Source organism: Elephantulus edwardii, unplaced genomic scaffold (genome assembly GCF_000299155.1).
Source record: "Elephantulus edwardii isolate Elephantulus edwardi_28Jun2011 unplaced genomic scaffold, EleEdw1.0 scaffold00011, whole genome shotgun sequence".
Lineage (NCBI taxonomy): Eukaryota > Metazoa > Chordata > Mammalia > Macroscelidea > Macroscelididae > Elephantulus > Elephantulus edwardii.
Window position 1 is genome coordinate 25,085,346 of NW_006399761.1, and position 19,205 is coordinate 25,104,550.

Consider the following 19,205-nt stretch of genomic DNA (forward strand, 5'->3'; position numbering starts at 1 on the left):
GTACAATTGATTGAAGCAGTCAAACTTGAGTGGCATTGGCCCTGGAAGAAGCAAACGGAAGATTTTTATTATGCTAGGAAACAAAAATATGCATGAATGCCAACATAGAAGAGTAGAAACCTCTTTAAAGGGTAATGCTGCGTGTAAACTAGTGGACTTAGCCAGTGCATTTACATGAGGCCAAGTGATGGTGTAATTTCTTTTTCTTTGGAAAACGGTGGATTTTCGCTTTGCTGGGGCATATCTGGGTGCTTGGCAAGTTGCCTTAGTTTTCTGTTGTGTCCCTGCCACCACTATGTAGTCAAGAAATGGATATGCTTGTAATTTTCATCCCTGAATTCGTTCAGAGTTGAAACAAGTATATGGGGAGTTGGTACTAATTTTTGTTAAGATTTGCTGTAATTATTGCTGCGTATAATAAAAACTTTTCTATATTTGCACTTAATTTTTAGTATTATCCTTTCTTTTTAGCACATCTTTGAAAATTAAAGGTAGTGTGAAAAGAGGAAGTGAGCTTTTACAGAGGTTCCCAGAAGGCCAGTCTTGGAGAGAAAAAGAAAACATCCTCTTGCATTAAGCATATTTGATCTGTGCTTTAAATTTTGAGATTTAAGACTTTGAACTGTTAACATTTTTAGGGCTATAAAACCCTAATTACAGATTTGCAGTTAGGGTAGCTATGTAAGAGTTGGAAAAAACAGTGAAAATTGGTGTTTTCTTATACACTGGGAAAGTTGGATGGGTCCCCCAAGCAGGTGTTCCCCCCCAAGCAGTTTTGGAGTAACTAAATAATAATTCTCTTACTATTGTTTATTATTATCCTGTTTTATAATAAAGTCTCTAAAGAACTTGCTAGCGTATTTGATTGAAATTTTTGACTCATCAGTGTTTTTTTACTTTGTTTTCAGTAATCTATGCCAGCAATTATGACAATGTTAGCAGACCATGCAGCTCGTCAGCTGCTTGATTTCAGCCAAAAATTGGATATCAACCTTTTAGACAATGTAGTGAATTGCTTATACCATGGAGAAGGAGCCCAGGTAAAGTAGCTGGCTAAAATTTTGTGACATCATTGATTTTAAAAAAAAAAATTTAAATTGCCTACTTTTAGCAAAAGGTATTCCACAAGTGTGCTGACATTAAATTGCATGTTAACTGTTGAAACTTGATCTGCATTAAGAAATGGTGTTCAGTTTTGACATGGCTGGCTCAGAGTGTTGTGGGATTTGATTTCAAAGATTTTTATAATCTTTAAGAAAATAGAATTCAGTGTTTTAAATGCTTTGTAGGTATTGTAAGTTATGTATTAACTTTATAGATACTTAAAATGTTTGGAGATAATATTCTTGTGTGTATATACATTTAGTTTACAGAAGTTATCCTGATTGAGATTATGTCTTTTAAAATCCCACAATACTGAGCATCTTGCTGTCAGCTTAAATTAGATTTGTCCTTACAGCAAGAAACTGGAGGATCTTTAATCTTAACCTTGTGAATGAAATATGTTGCATCATTTTCATTGAGCAAAAATTTGTTGCATCTTTTCAGGTAATAATGACAAATATCTACTCCAGTATGGTTGCCAGACTTTGCATCCCTAGTTAGATAATAGTCAACTAGTATATACAAAGTTATAAAGAGAATGTTATAAATGAAAAGGCTGCCATGGACATTTTAGGTGTGTGAAAAGTTGATCTTCTATGACCTGTAAAAGCTTGTTAGCTGGGTTTGTGTTTCTAGGGACTTTTTGTTAGTATGTGTTTGTCTTTAAAAGCATTCTTGAAAAAGTTTTTCTATATTACTCAATGAAGTTATTCTTCATATTGTGCATTGAACAGAGCTTTAAGCGACATAACATTGAATGCATAAAGTAAGGTTGGGCTCAGTTTTTAATATTGTCATAAACTTAATGTAGCTTTTGTTTTGCTTAGTTTACAGTAATGATTAATCTAACTATGTTTTATGCCTTGTGACTGAGAAAGAAGCAGTAGTAATTTTTATCAGGAATGTTTTACCAGTGTGACTTTTAATAATGACTCATTTAATAATTTTAAGGTTGACTTAGAAAAGTGCCATTGGGTTAAGTTTCCCCAAAAGTAAGAGTGCTTTGTTTACAGATAATAAAACTGATGTTTTTCATTGAAGAGGAAAGCACTTTGAGTTTATAAGAGACTCTCTTTGTGTCTTAACAGTCATGTTTTTTAACTTTTGGTTCATTAATACTTTTTTTTCCTTGTTGTGTACCATCGAATTGGATCCAGCTGGCACAGGAGGAGGTTGCCCCTCCTTCGCATCGTTATACTTTTTAAAAAAAATTTTATACTAATTAATTTACCAAGTTTGAATATATTGGTTTTTCTCACTAGTTGATTACAGTTTTCATATACCATCCTGATAAGGGCTGTCACTATTATTTCAAATAATAGAAAGTTCTCACGTATAGGTGAAGTGTTTAGTATTGAAATTCTTCATTTGAGCCCATGAAGTGCATTAAGGAGTCGCTCTTGAGTCCTGTCTCCCTTGCTTCAGGAGAGGTGAGGGGAGGTTAATGATGAGGTTTGTAAAGCAGGGGTAGTCCCGGGGTGCAGAAGTGACATTCTTTCTTTAAGGGATTTTTTTTGATACCTCGTGGAAATTTACGAGTTTTTAGGCAGATTTTATGTCTAGATAAATAATACAGCAAGATATTTAGCATTGCAGTGTTGGGAGTACCTTCTTTTATAATAAGCATTTTCCTGTTGTAGACCAGGTAGATAGAGGACTTAGGAGTATGACCCAAAAAGTGTGGGAAAGAGTTGGATCTCCTCCCTCCCCCCCCCTTTTCTGTTCAGGATCTTGAACTCTAATCTGTTACTTAGCAACTGAAATGTGTTCACCATACAGTTGGCAGCACTGGGAGGTGTCAGATTGGCTCTTTAGTTTTCTCTACATTTGCTTGTTTTGTTTGTGTTTTTAAAACCTCTCCTGAGACTTTTAATAGTACATGAGGATAGTAGGATCATAACAAAAGCCATCAAGATGCACATACAAGAAGGAACTTCTTGTTACATACCATGGAGTCTTCACCAGTTCAGCTCACCCTACAGATTTTCAGGGACAGTTAATCACAGGGGGAAAAATTGAGTAATAAGAATAAACATGATTTATCTGGAAATGGAAATGAGTGGTGGTACTAAGAGGTGGATTTAGTGGAAAGTGTGCTCACCACTTGAAAAGACTTAATAAAAATCCTGTTTTGCCATGTGACTTTACCTAAATATAGATTTTCAATATGTTTTGGAAATTAATTTATCATTGATTCTATCTTAGAACCACCCTCTGAGAAACAAGAGTAACTCTGGGATTTTCAGTGGCTGGTTATTCCAAATAGATTGTCAGGCCTTTCTTCCTGGATGCTCTGTTGTTTAGCTGCTAATCACAATGAATGTTTACACCCTCCCAGAGTCTTATATGCCTTATCCTCTTAATATTTGTTAAGTCTTACATATAAGTCCATATCTGGTTGTAGTGGATAGCTTATTAGATAATCTCAGAGTGTCATATTTTGCCCTAGATGTGTCACTATTATTCCTCTTGTGATTTTTTTTTTTTTACATTCCTCATTTATGTTTGCTTAAAGCTTTTATGCCCTCAGTGTTCTTAATTGCAAAATGTGTGTAGTTCTTTATTTACAGAGCTGGACACCTCGTTTATGGTTGTTCGGGTTTTCATATAGTAGAGAACTACTATATGATTGCATGTGTACTTACCTACTTTTTTTTTCTTAACAGCAGCACTGTGTATTGCTGGTCTGATTAAACAGTATAAAAATAGGTAAAAGATATAGGAGAATGTAGTTAGACTTTTTATCAGTAGGATTAGTTTTAGGGAAAGTGTGGTGATCCTGTTAGGAAAAACTGTAGGGCTAAAATGAAACTAGATACATGTGGTTAAGTCTCAAATTCCATGAAATAAAACATGTTATGGAATAATTCTGAGAGCACACTTTCTTTGGTGAATGATTGTGTAAAATTACATGTGAATTGCATCTGCATGCTGTGAAAATATGGACAGGAAAAGACACACCAAATTCTTGAAAGTGATTGTCTCTAAAGAAGGAGCAAAGGAAGGGAGTGGCACTGGAGAGAAACAAAACTTCCATAAGTTGTGGTTCTTTCATGTGAAAAAAAAAATCAGACACAAGTACGGCAAAATGTTAATTACATGTATGTAAGTTTAACATTTTAGTTTCTGTATTTTAAAATTGCAAGCAAAAATTTTCAGATAAGTAGAATTAAGCACATAAATTAGTGTTAAAAGGGTGGAAAATAGGTATCTATAATTTTAAGAATTACAAGAATACATTAAGTAATATTTAAATAATAATTTCTAATTTAGGAGTTCCTGGGGGATTGTCTATCTGCATGTTTTCGAAGTTTGATAATTTGTTTAAAGTTAGCTTTTCCTTGCTCTTATGAAATGTATTCTCAGAGGTAATATTAGGGACATCTTAGTGATTCTTTTAAAGTATACCACTGCAGGTAACCTCATTAGATTAAATATGTTGCTGTTTGTTCCAACTGTTGAGAACTCAGCAGGGTTTTTTAGGATCTTCATTAGGCTTGGGACCAGAGGGAAGCAAATACTAGTTTCGAACATAACAGATAAGCCAGACTTTATATTATAACTTGTTAAAAATCTAGGGAATAAAGTCTTCCCATTTGTAATTGAGATTTGAGTGGTGGTTCTATACTTTGAGAAATTTTTGTGAGCTAATAATTTTTTTGAGTATTCCAAAAGCTGATAGAATCTCTGTGATGTAATTTTCATTATTGTGATGAATGATTGGAAGAAGCCAGTGAACTTAACAACTCTTTTTTGTGTAATATTACAGCAAAGAATGGCTCAGGAAGTACTGACACATTTAAAGGAGCATCCTGATGCATGGACAAGAGTTGACACAATTTTGGAGTTTTCACAGAATATGAACACGAAAGTAAGCAAGTGGTGGTTTTTAAATCCATTATTTCTTTTCTTCCAGTCATAAACTTTGAGGAAGGTATCTCATTTTTAGGATTAGCATTTGTTACTTTAAAATATTTTAATATTGTTCATTTATTTCAGAATTTAATCTTAAGAAAACGTAGATTTAATTCTTCTTGCAAATAGTCCTAAGAATTATGAATGACATTTTGTAACTGGGACTAATGCAAGTGGGCAAGGTGGGTTTTTTTTTTTGTTTTCTCTCTTTTTTTTTCCTTCAGTTGGGGTTTTTTATTATTTTTTTATTTTGGGATTTTTTGGGGGGGTGTTCCCCCCCTTTTAAGAATTTGTATGCAGGTCTAAGTGGCATAAATTCTGAGTGTTAATTCACACATGAAACATTAAAGGAATTATTTTGGGCAAGTAATCAATATAATACAGGCTAGGTACCTCAAACGCCATGTTTGTGGACAGCTTTAAAACCCTACTACTTCATGTTACCAATGCTTTTAATGGGACAGCACTCAGTTTTATTTGCAATTGAAAATGTTATAACTTGAGTCCTTTTTAAGTTTGAACAGAAGGGTTGATCAAAATGTGTTTTGACTGTTTTAGGCTTGATGATTCACGCTTCTCTTTAAACTGCCTTAAAGTTATAAAATACATGCATGGCCTTCTGTTTAATACACATAAGGTTTCCTCTTTGTGTTGAAACAGAAAATAGCCGTGTTCACATCTGTTTCTGAAATCAGACTGTGTTGGTTAACAGTTTAAAAATAATAATTAGTTTTGACATCTTGTAAATTTCAGGACAAAAATACAGTCCAGAACTTCCTCAAAGTGCTAACCTTAAGTAACATAATAGTGTTTGCCTGTTTGCTTGCCTGGTAAATTTTGCTTTTTATACTGACAGACATTACTAATGTTTAAGTTGATTTATCAACAGTATTTTTAAAAACTCAAATTTGTCTTGTGAAAAATGAGATGATTAGAGGAACAGAAAGAAAGCAACAGGTAAAGAATTCTTCGATTTACATAAATTACAAATGATTTGGTGCTAAATTTATGCACTATGACATTTGGCTTTTATGCAATCTTTTTTTTTTTTCTTTAAAGATGTTAACACTACCTGATATTAATCATAATGTTCCATTATGTTGATTGCTTGTAATAGGAAGAAAAGGGGTGTCTTCCTGTGCAACTGACACAGCTAGGCTTTGACGGCAGGCCTCCACAAGGTCTACCCTTTTGATTCCCTTTAACTGAATTCTGTTCATCAATTGTTTTGTTTCATGGGTGGGGGGAGGGGAAAGGGGCATTCAATGCATAAAATAAGTATTTCTAAGGGCTCAGTAGACATTTCTACCATAGGGATCATTTCATGCATTTTTTTTGTTTGCTTTTTTCATTTAGTCTTTGCTGTTATCTGTCCCTCATCTTCATAACTCAACAGTGGATTTTCGAATCCTGAGATTGTAAAGCTGAGATGTAGCTGTTTAAACTGATGGTAGATTATGGATAGTTCCAAAATTGACATTGATTGTTGGCTTTCTAATTTGGCTAATCTTGTCAAAGAAGTGTATTTTCCTTCTCTGTTCTGTGTGCACATTCTTAATACCTTGAAAGGGTAGATTTTAGGATATGCACTCTTTTGACCTAACTTACTGAAAGCTTAGATTTTCCTGGATCAAGTTGTTGAAAGACTTGAGGTACTAGTTATAGCATCTGTAAGCTTAAGCTATTTTCTTGTGGTTGGAGAAAGGACTAGAGGTTAATAAATGAGTATTTTAGGTAATAAAGTATCAAATAGTAAGGAGTAAATTAGTGTAACAATATAAAAGTGACCTGACTTATTTTTTTTAAATGATGAATTATTTTTCTTATTCTACTTGTATATTTGGTGATTTGGTCTCAAGGTTATTAATTTTGCAAACTAACAAGAACTTGTATTTCATGTGGTGAGAAGTGGTCTTGGCAGTCTGGTTTTATATGTCTGTAAGATTAATTTTTTTATAGTGTTTTTTTTTAAAGTTTATAATAACTTATTTGTCAATGAGGCACTTTTGTCCATTGTGCTTGTTTGCATTTTTTCTGAGACTTTTGGAAGTTGCAGAGTGGTAGAGAGAAAGCTCCACTGTTTACTGCTGATTATGAAAACTAAAGGCATCAAATTTATAATTTCAGAATAACTGCTTTCTTAGGAGTTTTTTGCTTTGGAAGTTTTTTTAAGGAGTGTTCTACGTGTAGGTTTTGAGTGGAAAAGGCAGAATTTCTTGAAAAAGATGGAATGTTAAAAATGAAAGAAAACAGCAAAAACATTCACTGTTTGAGCACAATGTAGTTTGGGACAGTCTATATTGTGCTTTGAATAAAATGAGCATTCACATGATCCCTTTGGTTGAAATACTAATGCTCCTTTTTTTTTATTGTGTAATGACTAACCATTTTAAAGATGAACTCTTATTCTCAGCCAAAACTTGCAATCTGAGGTTATAGTCTCTGTATGAATGAGTCTACCTTTCAGGTATTATGTTGGATTCTTTCCTAGTTCTCTGACTTGGAAATTACCACAGCATTGTTGTCCCTTTTCTTCCTCCTGCCTGTCCACACTAATTGGTCGTTGTAATATATTTTAGATAATGACTACTGGAGCATCATAAATTCTTCTAAACATCATTGACTATTTAGAGTGAGTAATCAGCAGGAGGGACAAAATGGCTTATAAAGTGGTATCACTAGTTTTTTTAACTTTTTTTTTTTTTTTTTACATTTTTAGTTGTAACTTTTGTATGTAGGAAGGAATACCTGAAAGGTAGGCACAGATTGCAACATGTGTTTGTGTATTATTTTGACTGTGCACAAAAGTTTATCTTTAAATTAGTAGAAATAGCAACTATAAGGGTGGGGTTAAAATTGAAAAGTAAACCCATGGGTTGTCTTGCTGCTCCTTAAGTAACACACCAGTGATGCTTGTAACCACTTTCTATAGAAAGTACCTGTGACAGTACTTTTAATACTTGTCCAAAAGCTTACAACTTCTAGAGGATGGTAGGAAGCTTGATAGCATCCAAGCTGCTAAATTCTTGGGAGTCTGGTCGTGTTAAAATACTTGGGCCTATAAGCAGTCATTTATGCTGTGAATTCATATCTGGCTGCTACGTTTTCTTCTACAGATAAGCTCATTTGGCTGCTAAGGGGCCTATTATGTTTTTTTTTTCCTCCTGGTGTGAGCATGTATAAACAGCAGGACGTTATAGAATAGTAAACCATAAAATAAGGAAAATGCATGAAAACTCAGTATATGGGTGCATAGATCCTTGTTTAATACATGTAATTAAACTTGGTAGTGTAATGTTTTTGAAACTTTAGATGTATATGTGTGAATGTCTGTCTATTTGTAAATCCTAGAAGTTCCTGGTCCTTTAGCAATACATTCACATGCCTCTGTTCTCCAATTTTCAGTATTATGGACTACAAATTTTGGAAAATGTGATAAAAACAAGGTGGAAGATACTTCCCAGGAACCAGTGTGAAGGTAGGAAAATGTTTCAAAGAGTTGTGGGTTCACAATTTTTTATTCCACCATCTTATCATAGTCACATATTGTGGAGGGAGGAGGGAATGTATTGGGTTTCTGATAGTTAATTATGCCTGAAAGAAGGTTAACATTTTCACAAGGCAGGGTCTATTTATGTTTTAGAGACCTGGAGTGAGGTTATCTTCTGAAAAAGACCAACTTGATCAGACCCCTTAAAGTGAAAAGTGCTGCTGTAGAAAATGTTTGTCAACTGTTGATCATTTTTTTACAACATGAATTCACTGTAGCAGAGAATTTGAACCACTTTGAAGTGAGAGGTGATAAATGTGCTTTTGTATCTTAAGGTCACATAAAAGTGTAGTAATCAGTGTAATGTATGAACTAATACATAAATCTGATAAGGCAAAGGGAAAATCAGGTACTGAATATCAAAGACCTTTGAATTTTTTCCTTGTGGGAATGCTTCATGAGAGGTTGCGTTCTGAGGGTGTGGTGGCGATGCCCATATTAATATCTAACTTTTCCCTCTTGAATACCTTGTGAAAGGTAGTCATTGTATCAGAACATGGGGCAAGGTTAGTTTCTTGAAATTCTTTGATGCCATTACTTCGAGTTATTACATACTACCTTTATTTTCCTTTCTTTTCTATCACTTGTTTATCTTTGAAAAGAGGTGGAATTCTAAACTTTATATTGGGAGGGTGTTAGTTCTGTGAGGAAGGCTCAGGATTGGGCATCATTTTATTTAATTGTATGTAAGCTTGCCTTGAGTCTGAATTTTTTAAATTTTCTTTATTTTGTGTGTGTACCGTCAATTCGGATTTGACTGGTACAGGAGGAGATTGTCCCTCCTCCAGAAAAGCCATCTGGTGGATTTGAACTACTCACCTCTGGGATTACAGTGCAGCTTCCTGCCACTAGGCCATCAGAACTCCCTAAGTCTGAATCTTGACAACAGTTTTCTGACCTCCTAACTACTAGTATATTTTTCATGTATCGCGAACAAAGACTAATACTCTAGGGATTATTGTCAGGGATCTAGTGTCAAAGGACATTTAATTGCCTAAAAATATAATAACATTATTTCTTGCAACATTTTTGTCTCGTTAAAGACTTTATGTCCACATTCTCGGTTCATTGTTAAGTAGTTATTCTATGGCGGTGTAAAGTGTCCTGGGTTTACTTAGTCTGGTTTAAATCCTGATAAGATGAATGAGTCAAGCCCTGGTGGCATAGTGAGTAACATTCTGGGCCACTAATGTCAAGGTCAGTGGTTTGTACTCCTTGGCTGTTTTGCAGAAGAGCAGTTGACAGGCTTGAAAAACGCAGTGAAGGGTTCAAAGTAGAGAGAGTCACTGTGAGGCAGAACCAAATTGGTAACGGGGTTGTATACTTTCATATATGACTTCGAGTTTATGCTTCTAGAATATAGAGACTCTGAAAAACCTGATTTGACACACTGAACATTAATAACAAAGACTAGGCAAGTTGGGGAGAACTTCGTTCAGGAAGAAAGCAAATAAAGCAGGAAAAAACGAAAGGAATGTCAGTAGAAACTTAACTATTCAACACATTGTCGCACACTTAAATTGACGACCGTGCTTAGAAACACATTTTTTGTTGTCCTTTGTGGCAAAGTGTTAATGTAGAGTAGCTAAAGTGAAGGTTAAATGATGAAATAAAGGCTCAACAGATTTTTAAAAGTGACTCAGGAAGACACTATTACAATTAAATGTGCAAAGACCTGGCATTTTAAAAGCAAAAGGAAGGAGAAAACGATATACTTGGTATTTCTCTAGCTCGAAGAACTGAAGAGAAAAATTGAAGCCTCAAGTTGTGATAGTGAATGACTTGGCAGAATATTTGGTGCCACACAGAGTGTCCGGAGAAAATACCCAGGGGTCACTCTACTAAAAAGAGAATAGGTCAGCTTTCAACCAGATGACCAAGTATAAATTGTACTGGCAGGAGCCCGAAGCTGCAATAAAGATACTTGTGAAAATTTAAAGGAGAACTCCAGGAATTGACAGAATGCCAACCTAGATGTTTACGTACATGGATACAATGCTGGAAGCACTCATCTCTGCCAGGATATCAGTCAGTGAAAGGAATCTTATTTGTGCCTGTTGCAAAGAAGAGTGATGAAATACACATACATTAGGCTTGAAGGTGACCATTTAAAAAAAATGAGGGTACAGAATGGTTTAAAATCAGGAAAGGTGTACATCAGAGTTGAATTCAGTCTCTGTGCACTGAGCAAGTGATGATAATAAAGACACTTTGTACGATGAATGCCTGATATAGTTCAGATTGATTGGATTGGAGGATGGTTTATTAACAACCAGTTACTATTCAGTAACACCACCTTGCTTACTGAAAATGAAGAGGGCCTGAAGTACTTAATGAATAAATCCAAAAGTTACATCTTTCATTGTGAATTACAGTTCAGCATAAAATCGAAAGACCAACTACATTAGGAAAATCTGTTGTCTCCAGAGTGCTGAAGAGCAGTGATGTCAGTATAGAGTCTTAAGGTGGACCTGATCCAGGCCATGGTCTTCAAAATTACTTGTATACATCAGAAACTGGATAATGACCAAGGATGACAGAAGAATTATTTATGCCTTTGAGTTGTGGTACTGTTAGAGAACATACATACACCATGACTGCCAAACAAACTAACAGGTCTGTTGTGAATAGAGTAAAACCAAGCTGTTCCTTGGAGGCAAGGATTTTGAGACTCTGCCTCACCTATTTTGGGCATGTAGCCAAGAGGCTAAACGATGTCCTTGAAAGGCATTATGCTTGGAAGGGTGGAGAGACAGCACAGGAGAGCAAGACCCTGGATGAGACGGATTAATACAGTGACTGGGGTAATAAGGGTAGGTTTATCAGAGATAGATTGGCTCGGGAATAGAGTAGGATTCAGAGCTATTCTGTATAGGGTCACAATGAGTCATAGTCAGCTCGACATGTAACAGCAACACATTAACACCCAATCCTGGATCCGTTTAAAACATGATAGTAGGAGTAAAGATTTGAATTTGTGAAGAGATCCACAGTCGATGCCAGTGGAAGCAGTAGCCAGGAACTCAATTGATGGATTCTCTCAGGGGAAAAAGGGAACTCATTACAACCTTAAAGAGTGACGTTGTCTCTGAGGACCATGGTGTGCTTGCCCAGGCTGTGCTGTGTTCAGTTGTGAACATATAAGCGTGGGAAGGCTGGACAATGGATAAGAAGGACCGGAAAGAGTAGATTGCTTTAAAATATGAAGTTGCCATATAGTGTTGAATGGGTTGTAGTCTGCTATTCACCAGAAACCAGTTTTCTTGAGAAATACATCGTATTTGAGAAACAGTTGCAGGAAAAGGGGAAGAAGCTTGGTTGACACAGTGACTGCAACATAGAGCCAGTTGTGAGAAGGGTACAGGGCCAGGTAACAGAGCATTCTCTTGTACCTCGTGTTCCCATGTGTGTAATCTGAGGATACCTAACACCACTTGTCTCCCTTATTCTTTCCAAACCCTTATACTTCTGCTTTTTCTCATAGGAAATTATACTCAATCCTCTTAACATCTATTGCAGTTTAAATACTGTGATTATAATAGGTTATTACAGGGAGCTCTGGTGGCCTAGTTCAGGGAAATGAACTAACTCAAAGACAGCACCTCTCAGGCTGAAGACTTAGATCTTCCTTTGCAGCATACAGCCTCCCAAAACCTCCTGATGGTCAGGGCCAGGTGAAGAGCAGTGACAAGGATCTTTTTTTAAGTCCATACGTTTCTCCAAGTGTTAACTATCTATCTAGCTATCTATCTATCTATCTATTCTCATGCACAAAATTTTAAAACTTTTGAATCTATTAATGTTTGAAAATTCTGGAAGAGAAAAGGTGGTTATTGAGGCTGGCTTAAGGAAATTGGTTTAATCACTTCTTCCCCTATCCTCAACAAACACAAAGCACATTAATGCTGTAACATAGGTGGTGGTGGTGGTTGTTTACCATCAAGTTGAGCAAGGCTCACAGCGACCCTTTGAACAAAAGGCTTAAAGCCTTTTTCTTATGATTGTCCTTTCTCCTAGTTCATAGGGCTTGTGGTTTAGGAAGTAGATGCCACTACTTCCAAACCTATCTTAAATGTAGGTGGAGTATTAAAGTACCTAAAGTTACTTTGTCATTACTGTTTCAGCTGGGGCTTACACATCATTCTAAGAGAAATAACAAGTCTGTTAATACTGAATAACAAGAGTGGACGCACTGCGAAAATAAGTTTGAGGTGACAGGGTCATGATTTGGGCATTTTTTTGAAGTTAAATATGTGGATCAACTGAAAAGGGGCTAGTAAAGTTACTGATGGTAAACCGTTTACTCGTGTTCTACTTCTGAAGTTTTTTACAATAGCTTTCTTTTTTTATTAATTTTTTTTTATGTGTGTACCATCAAATTGGATCTGACTGGTATAGGAGGCGATTGATTGTTCCTCCTTCTTGAGCAGAGCATCTGGTGGATTTGAACCGTGCACCTCTGGGATTGCAGTGCAGTTTCCTGCCACTAGGCTACCAGAGCTCACCTACAATAGCTTTCTAAATAGGCTCTTTAACCCAATTTTGAGTGTACTTTACAATATAGTCACCATAAAGTATTTTAAATTAGGTTTTTTTAAAAAAAATTAGTTTTTAAGCAAAACTAATCTCTTCATTCCCCTGCTTAAGCTCCCCCATTGTGTTGACAGTCACACCTTCAGTACATTGTTTGCTTCAATTTTTTGCATTGTCAGTTTCTGTCTTTCTAAGGGTCCTCTTGTCATACATAATGAATTGCATATTTTAAAATATGTCATTTGATAGGTGATTTTTGTGTGCATGAGGGGGTTGTTTGTATGGTTTTGTTGTTTTTAAACTATATACACTCGATTTTTTAACCAAATACACCATGGACTGCTAGGAGAACAAACAGGTTCGTCCTAGAGAGGGTGAGACCAGGCTGTTCCTTGGAGGCAAGGATTCTGAATCTCGAGGTCTGGCATGCTTTGGGCATGTTTCAGGGAGGGACCAGTCCTTGGAGAGGGACATCATGCTTGGGAGAGTGGAGGGACAGGGCAGGAGAAGAAAACTAGGGATGAGATGGATTGTTTCAGTAACTGGGGTAATGGGGGTAAGGTGTGTCAGAGACAGTAAGATTGGCATGGGATCGAGCAGGGTTTAGGGCTGTTGGACATGGGGTTGCTATCTATGAGTTGCAGGTGATTCGATGGCATATAACATTATCCATGAAACCTGCTGGAGGGCTCAGCTGCACATCAGTTGAAACCCAACAGCACATAATAGCATAAGTTTCTTCGTAAAGTATCTGTTTAGATATTTTGTCTTTTTAGAGAAGTTTTACACTTAGCGGGTTAAGATTTATAATTTATTCAAAATAGATTTTACTGTCTGGTATAAGATTTGAGGGTTGTTTTAAAATACATATATTAGAAACCTAGTTCTAGCAGCCTTTGTTGAAAACTTTGTCCACTCTGCCTCTTTAATCTGTCTTTAAGCCAGTGCTGTACTGTGTTGATCACACAGCCCTCAAAGTTAGAAAACCATTAAGAGTCTCTTTACTTTCAAAACTTTTAACTGTTTCTCTCAAACGCTTGTTCTCATTTTTGATTGAGATTTCATTGGCTTTGCAGTTCATTGAAGAATTGTCTAGATGTCATTGAGATGAATCTAAACGACCCTGTGAAGAGGAGGGCTGTCTTAGACCTCCTTGGTGCCAGCTTAATGCCTTAACTACTGTGCCACCAGAACTCCTTACCCACTCGTGTAAATACTGAATAGTACCTGTCTCTTATTTGGGTATTAGGAACTATCTAAAACTAAAAAAACTTGCTAAGTAACCACTTAACATGGATGCAAATAGCAGACTTTACGCTAATTGAGATAAAGTGTACTTGATAAAAGAAATAAAATGCTTTACTATGACTTTTTAAAAAATCAATTACAAAATGATAAATATTCAAGACCATGTTTTTGGTTAACGGGAATGGGGACAGAAAAGGGGGAATTAGTAAGTAGGTAATAAACACGTTAAGAGATGAAGGGGAGAAGTGAGGGATGATCTGCATAATAACACTTAGCGATGACATGCATATCAAAGAAAAACAAATCTGCATTATAGGCATGAAGTTGGGGAAAGAGCAGTTCTATTACAGGTATTGATATTCATGTAGAAACAAATGTGTATGAATGGTTAACTGAAAATTGCTTGTTTTAGGCTACTCTCAGAGACTTAGATTAGCAGTGCAACTACTTTAATACAACACTGCTAGAGCTCCTCCCTTAAATGGTAAGGTGTAAGTGTATTAAGGAAGCTCTGTATTGGCCATTTAAATGGACAGATGTTGGCTTAGAGAATAAACAAGCACATAAATCTTAAATTAGTTGGATATTTTCTTGCACAGCGATTGGAACTGGAGTGAACGCCATTTTGCTTTTTTTGTCGTTTTGCATTTGTTAACCCACTCCTGGCATGTTAATTTCTTTTTTTTTTAATGTTCTCATAGCTTTTTTTAAAAATTAATTTTAATGGAGGTTTACAGAGACTTAGCGTTTCTATTTATTCATGGTTGCACTTTTCTCCGTGCCCACCCTCTCTCCACCAATTCATTCTTCTCCTTGAAAAGTAAAAGAAAAACTTTTTCATTGTTATGCAATCTGTCCCCCTAAGTCCGCTCTACTGGGGAGCATTCATTCTGGACTCATGGCATGAAAATAATGCCCATAAATCCCTTTTAAACAGTTCTATCACTCATCTATTTCAATGCAGTATACATCATTTCTCCCTTATCCTCTTGTCTTCCCTCAACCCCGGTATCAGTCCTGTTTTACAGCAGTGGCCCTGTGCAGTAGTTGTCCAGACATGTTAATTTCTGACTCAAAGCATCTTTGCATCAGATTTCCAAAGCTGTAAATCTTTGTAGCAGAAAGCCACCCATCTTTCTCCCTCAGCAAAAGATCAGAGCCCCCAGGCCTTTGGCTTACTGCCTGATGCATATGTACTGCACCACCTGGAATGCTTTTACAGTCACATGGTTTGCAACTTGTCTGGTAATGCTTTTTGTGTGTTAAATGTTTTCTCCCAGACCCTTCCCTACCTAGCCTAACCTGCAATGCACCCCTATTCCAGATCGTGTCAGATATATAATGCACTACATAATCCTTTCAGACAGTTCTTCCCTTCATCTGTTCTTATGGGGTGTTCATTATCTATCTACTCCTTCCCCCTTCTCTCCCCATCCACCATCCCCATTCAGTCCTATAACGGCTATGTTAATGCAGTGTTTGGAAAGTCCTTTTGTGACTTGAGATAGTTCATTCAGCATAGTGTCCTCCAGGCTCCTTCATGTTTTACAAGTTCATTGTTTTTCACTGTTGTATAGTATTCCATTGAACATATCATAGTTTTTCCTACCTACTCATTTGTTGAGGAGCACTTAGGTTGCTTCTCTGTCTTTGCTGTTGTGAATAATGCAGCAGTAAACGTGAGTGTGCATACATCTCTCTGAGTGTGGCTCTGGTTTCTTTAGGGTGTATTTCCAGTAGTAAAATTGCTGAGTCAAATGGTATTTATATTTCCAACTTTTTGAGAAAGCACCATTTTACACTCTTATCTACAGTGAATAAGGGCTCCAGTCTTTCCACAACCTCACAAGCATTTATTGTTTGGAGTCCTATTGATCTTTGCTCTTACTGCTGGGGTGAGATGATATCTCAGTTTTTTTATTTGTATCTCTGATGGTTACAGATTTTGAGCATTTCTTAATGTGTGTGTTTGCCATCTGAAGTTTGTCTTTGGTCACATTGTCTGTTCAAATCCACTGCCCGTTTGGGGATTGGATTATTTACCTTTTTCTCATTGAGATGCTTGAATAGTCTATATATTTTAGAATTAAGTCCCTTATTTTTTCCCATTGTGCAGGTATCCTTATTTGTTGGAGAAGTTTTTAAATGTACATAGAGATTTGATTCTTAGAGGGTCCTGTTCATCTATTTTTTTCTCTCTCCTGGTTGTAAGTTTTTCATTATGCTTGAAAGACTGCTGATGCTGTGTATTAGGATGTCTAGATTAGTGTTCCTAGCTTTTCTCTTGATGAATTTTGTAGTTTTTGGTGGTTTCTGTGAGCGTTTTTTACATGAACTAGGAAAACTTTCTTAAGCCCTTCCAGTAAAATAACCAAGTGATATCAGCTCAGCCTTTTGGGGATTCAGATCAGACTGAGATTTATTTAAATCTCATCTTTTTCACAATCTAAAGTTGATGTTAAATAGTTGGAAATTAAATTGACTTACTGATTCTTTCAGGTTTTCATTTAAAATAAGACCATAAAGTGGTACATTCACACAGTGGGATGCTATCCAACACTCTGGAGCAGTGATTTCAAGAAAGACTAATTTGGGAGAGACTAGAGAGTGAACCAACTCAATCTTATAAGGACAAATACTGCATAAGACCATTATTGTAACTGTAGAAGGAAAACTAGTAAAACATGTATGGAAATCCAAGTGGGGGAGTGGTGGGAGCAGAGAGATAAGAATGGGTAGGGACAAAACCAGAGAGTTGTAGAATTTCTGGATGGAGGGAGGGCCTAAAGGAAATGGGAAAGATTGGGTACAGACCTGAAAAGACGGTGGTCATACCCTGAAACAGTGAATGGGAATGAGGAACAGTCTGAAACACAATGTGAACAAACTTTGTAAGCAAACTAATAAAAAATAGCTTTTGTATTTTCTTTGATATTAATAGGCTTGAAAAAATAACTTGTAAAAAATAACATCTTTGTTGAAATTAGTTTGGAAAATAAAATAAATTTGGATTGTGAGGATACATGGATTAATGCTGCTTTCTGATAAGGTGTTTTCACTCTAGTGCATCTTGTTTTGAATAAAATATTCATGTTGTTACAATGTGCGATCAAGTCTCCTGCAACTCATAGCGACCCTGTGTACAACAGCCTAAACCCTGCTCTATCCTATTCCAGTCTTATCTCTACCCCCATTACCCCAGTCACTGAATTAATCCACCTCAAGGGCCTTCCTCTATTGTACTGTCGCTCCACCCTCCCTTACCAAGGACTGATCACGCCTTGCAATATGTCATGTCATACAAAGCTTCAGAATCCTTGCCTCCAAGGAGCAGCCTGATTCCATCCTCTCCAGGATGAACTTGTTTGTTCTTCTCCAGCACCACAGCTCAAAGGCATCGACTGTCTATCATCCCTAGTCATTGTCCAGCTCTCTGATGCACAGCAAGTGATTGCAAAGATCTTGGCCTGTATCAGATGTACTTTAGTCTCCAGACTGACATCATTGCTCTTTAGTTCTTTGGAGAGGTATACATAGCTGCTGTTTTTTGTAAATAAAAACTTCAGTAAAAATGTTTTCTGTTGATAAAAGCATGGCCTGAGGAAGGGATTTTAGGACTGCTAAAGCAGTATGAGAGTCCATTGAAAAACTTGATGGTGTTTTAATTGGGAAGATATTTATGCTCCTCAAACGCCCCGTTAAGTTATCTCAGCTTACAATACACTTTCAGAATAATTTGAAACTAGTAATTTCACATTGTGAATCACCTTTCCGGTGAAAACCCACCAAAGGATCAGTTTTGGGTTGATTTCAACAGTGCACAACAACAACTACACATTAAAGATAATTTTTACTGACTTAAATTGTCTAGTGGTGGTGCCTTGTTTTAAGAGATTTAAACTGACAGAGCCTAATTCCTTTGAAAAAGAAAATACAGGTTTTAGTAGCTGAAGAATAAGAGAGACTTAAAATGTATCATTTTCTGTTCAGTTAGCAAGAAAGTTTAGCTATTCTTGCCATTTGTAAATATTTGACACCATTGTTTTATCTTTTTAAATTTTATAATTTTTTAAATTTTGGGTAGATTTACAGAAGGATGACATTTGAGGACAGAGTTGGGTATTTTCATGTTGTGTACCATCCATCAAGGAAGAACTCACGGTTGATCCTCCAGCAGGGTTTTCAGAATCAGCAGTAAATTGCTCAAGAGAGAGTACACATCTTGCATCTGGTGGATTTGAACTGTTTACCGTAGGGTTGGCAATGCAACTGCTTAACATTAAGCAGCCCTCTCCGAGTTAGGCATAGAAGAATAAATGTGTGGACAGTATTAAAATGAAAGTGTCTAGGTACATTTCTGATATGTTGAAAGATATGACATGGAGTTAAAATTACTAATTATCTAGAACAATGATAATGAGAGGATTTTTCTGCGTGTTGGGAGCTTTCCAGTTTTTTAACACCTTTTTCTTTACCTGTTTTCATCTTTTGCCCATCTACGGATTAATCTCTCTGTCTCTGCAAAGAGAAAATAGTAGTTTGGTGTTTTTAAAAAAAGTAATGACCAATCTGATGAACTTTTCTCATTCCCTAAAGAAATCACCAAGTCCTCTTTTTTCTAGATTGAGACTACACTGGTGGCTTTAGACACTTGTTATTTGTAGCAGAATCCATCATCATAATCTTGCATTCAGTCTAAGACACTTAATAGATGCCATCAGTTCCAGCTCCCAGTAGCCCTCGGGGCAGCCGAATGCAGGCCTGCACCACACTTGTTAGGTGCCATCCCGGCAGTCTTCTGTGTGGTGCTGTTTGAGCCTTCTCTTTGACACTCTTCTTAACTGTTTATTGTTGT

General features: G+C 36.4%; 1 protein-coding gene across 1 annotated transcript in view; it reads left to right on the forward strand.

Annotated features, from left to right (window-relative positions):
• The first annotated feature begins 914 nt into the window (after positions 1 to 914).
• The window catches only part of LOC102856372 (exportin-1-like), a 33,991-nt gene continuing 15,700 nt past the window's right edge, over positions 915 to 19,205 (forward strand). The window contains exons 1-3 of the mRNA XM_006880962.1: positions 915 to 1,040; positions 4,874 to 4,975; positions 8,425 to 8,497. Coding sequence (XP_006881024.1) covers positions 915 to 1,040; positions 4,874 to 4,975; positions 8,425 to 8,497 — 301 coding nt within the window. The remainder of the gene's footprint in view (positions 1,041 to 4,873; positions 4,976 to 8,424; positions 8,498 to 19,205) is intronic.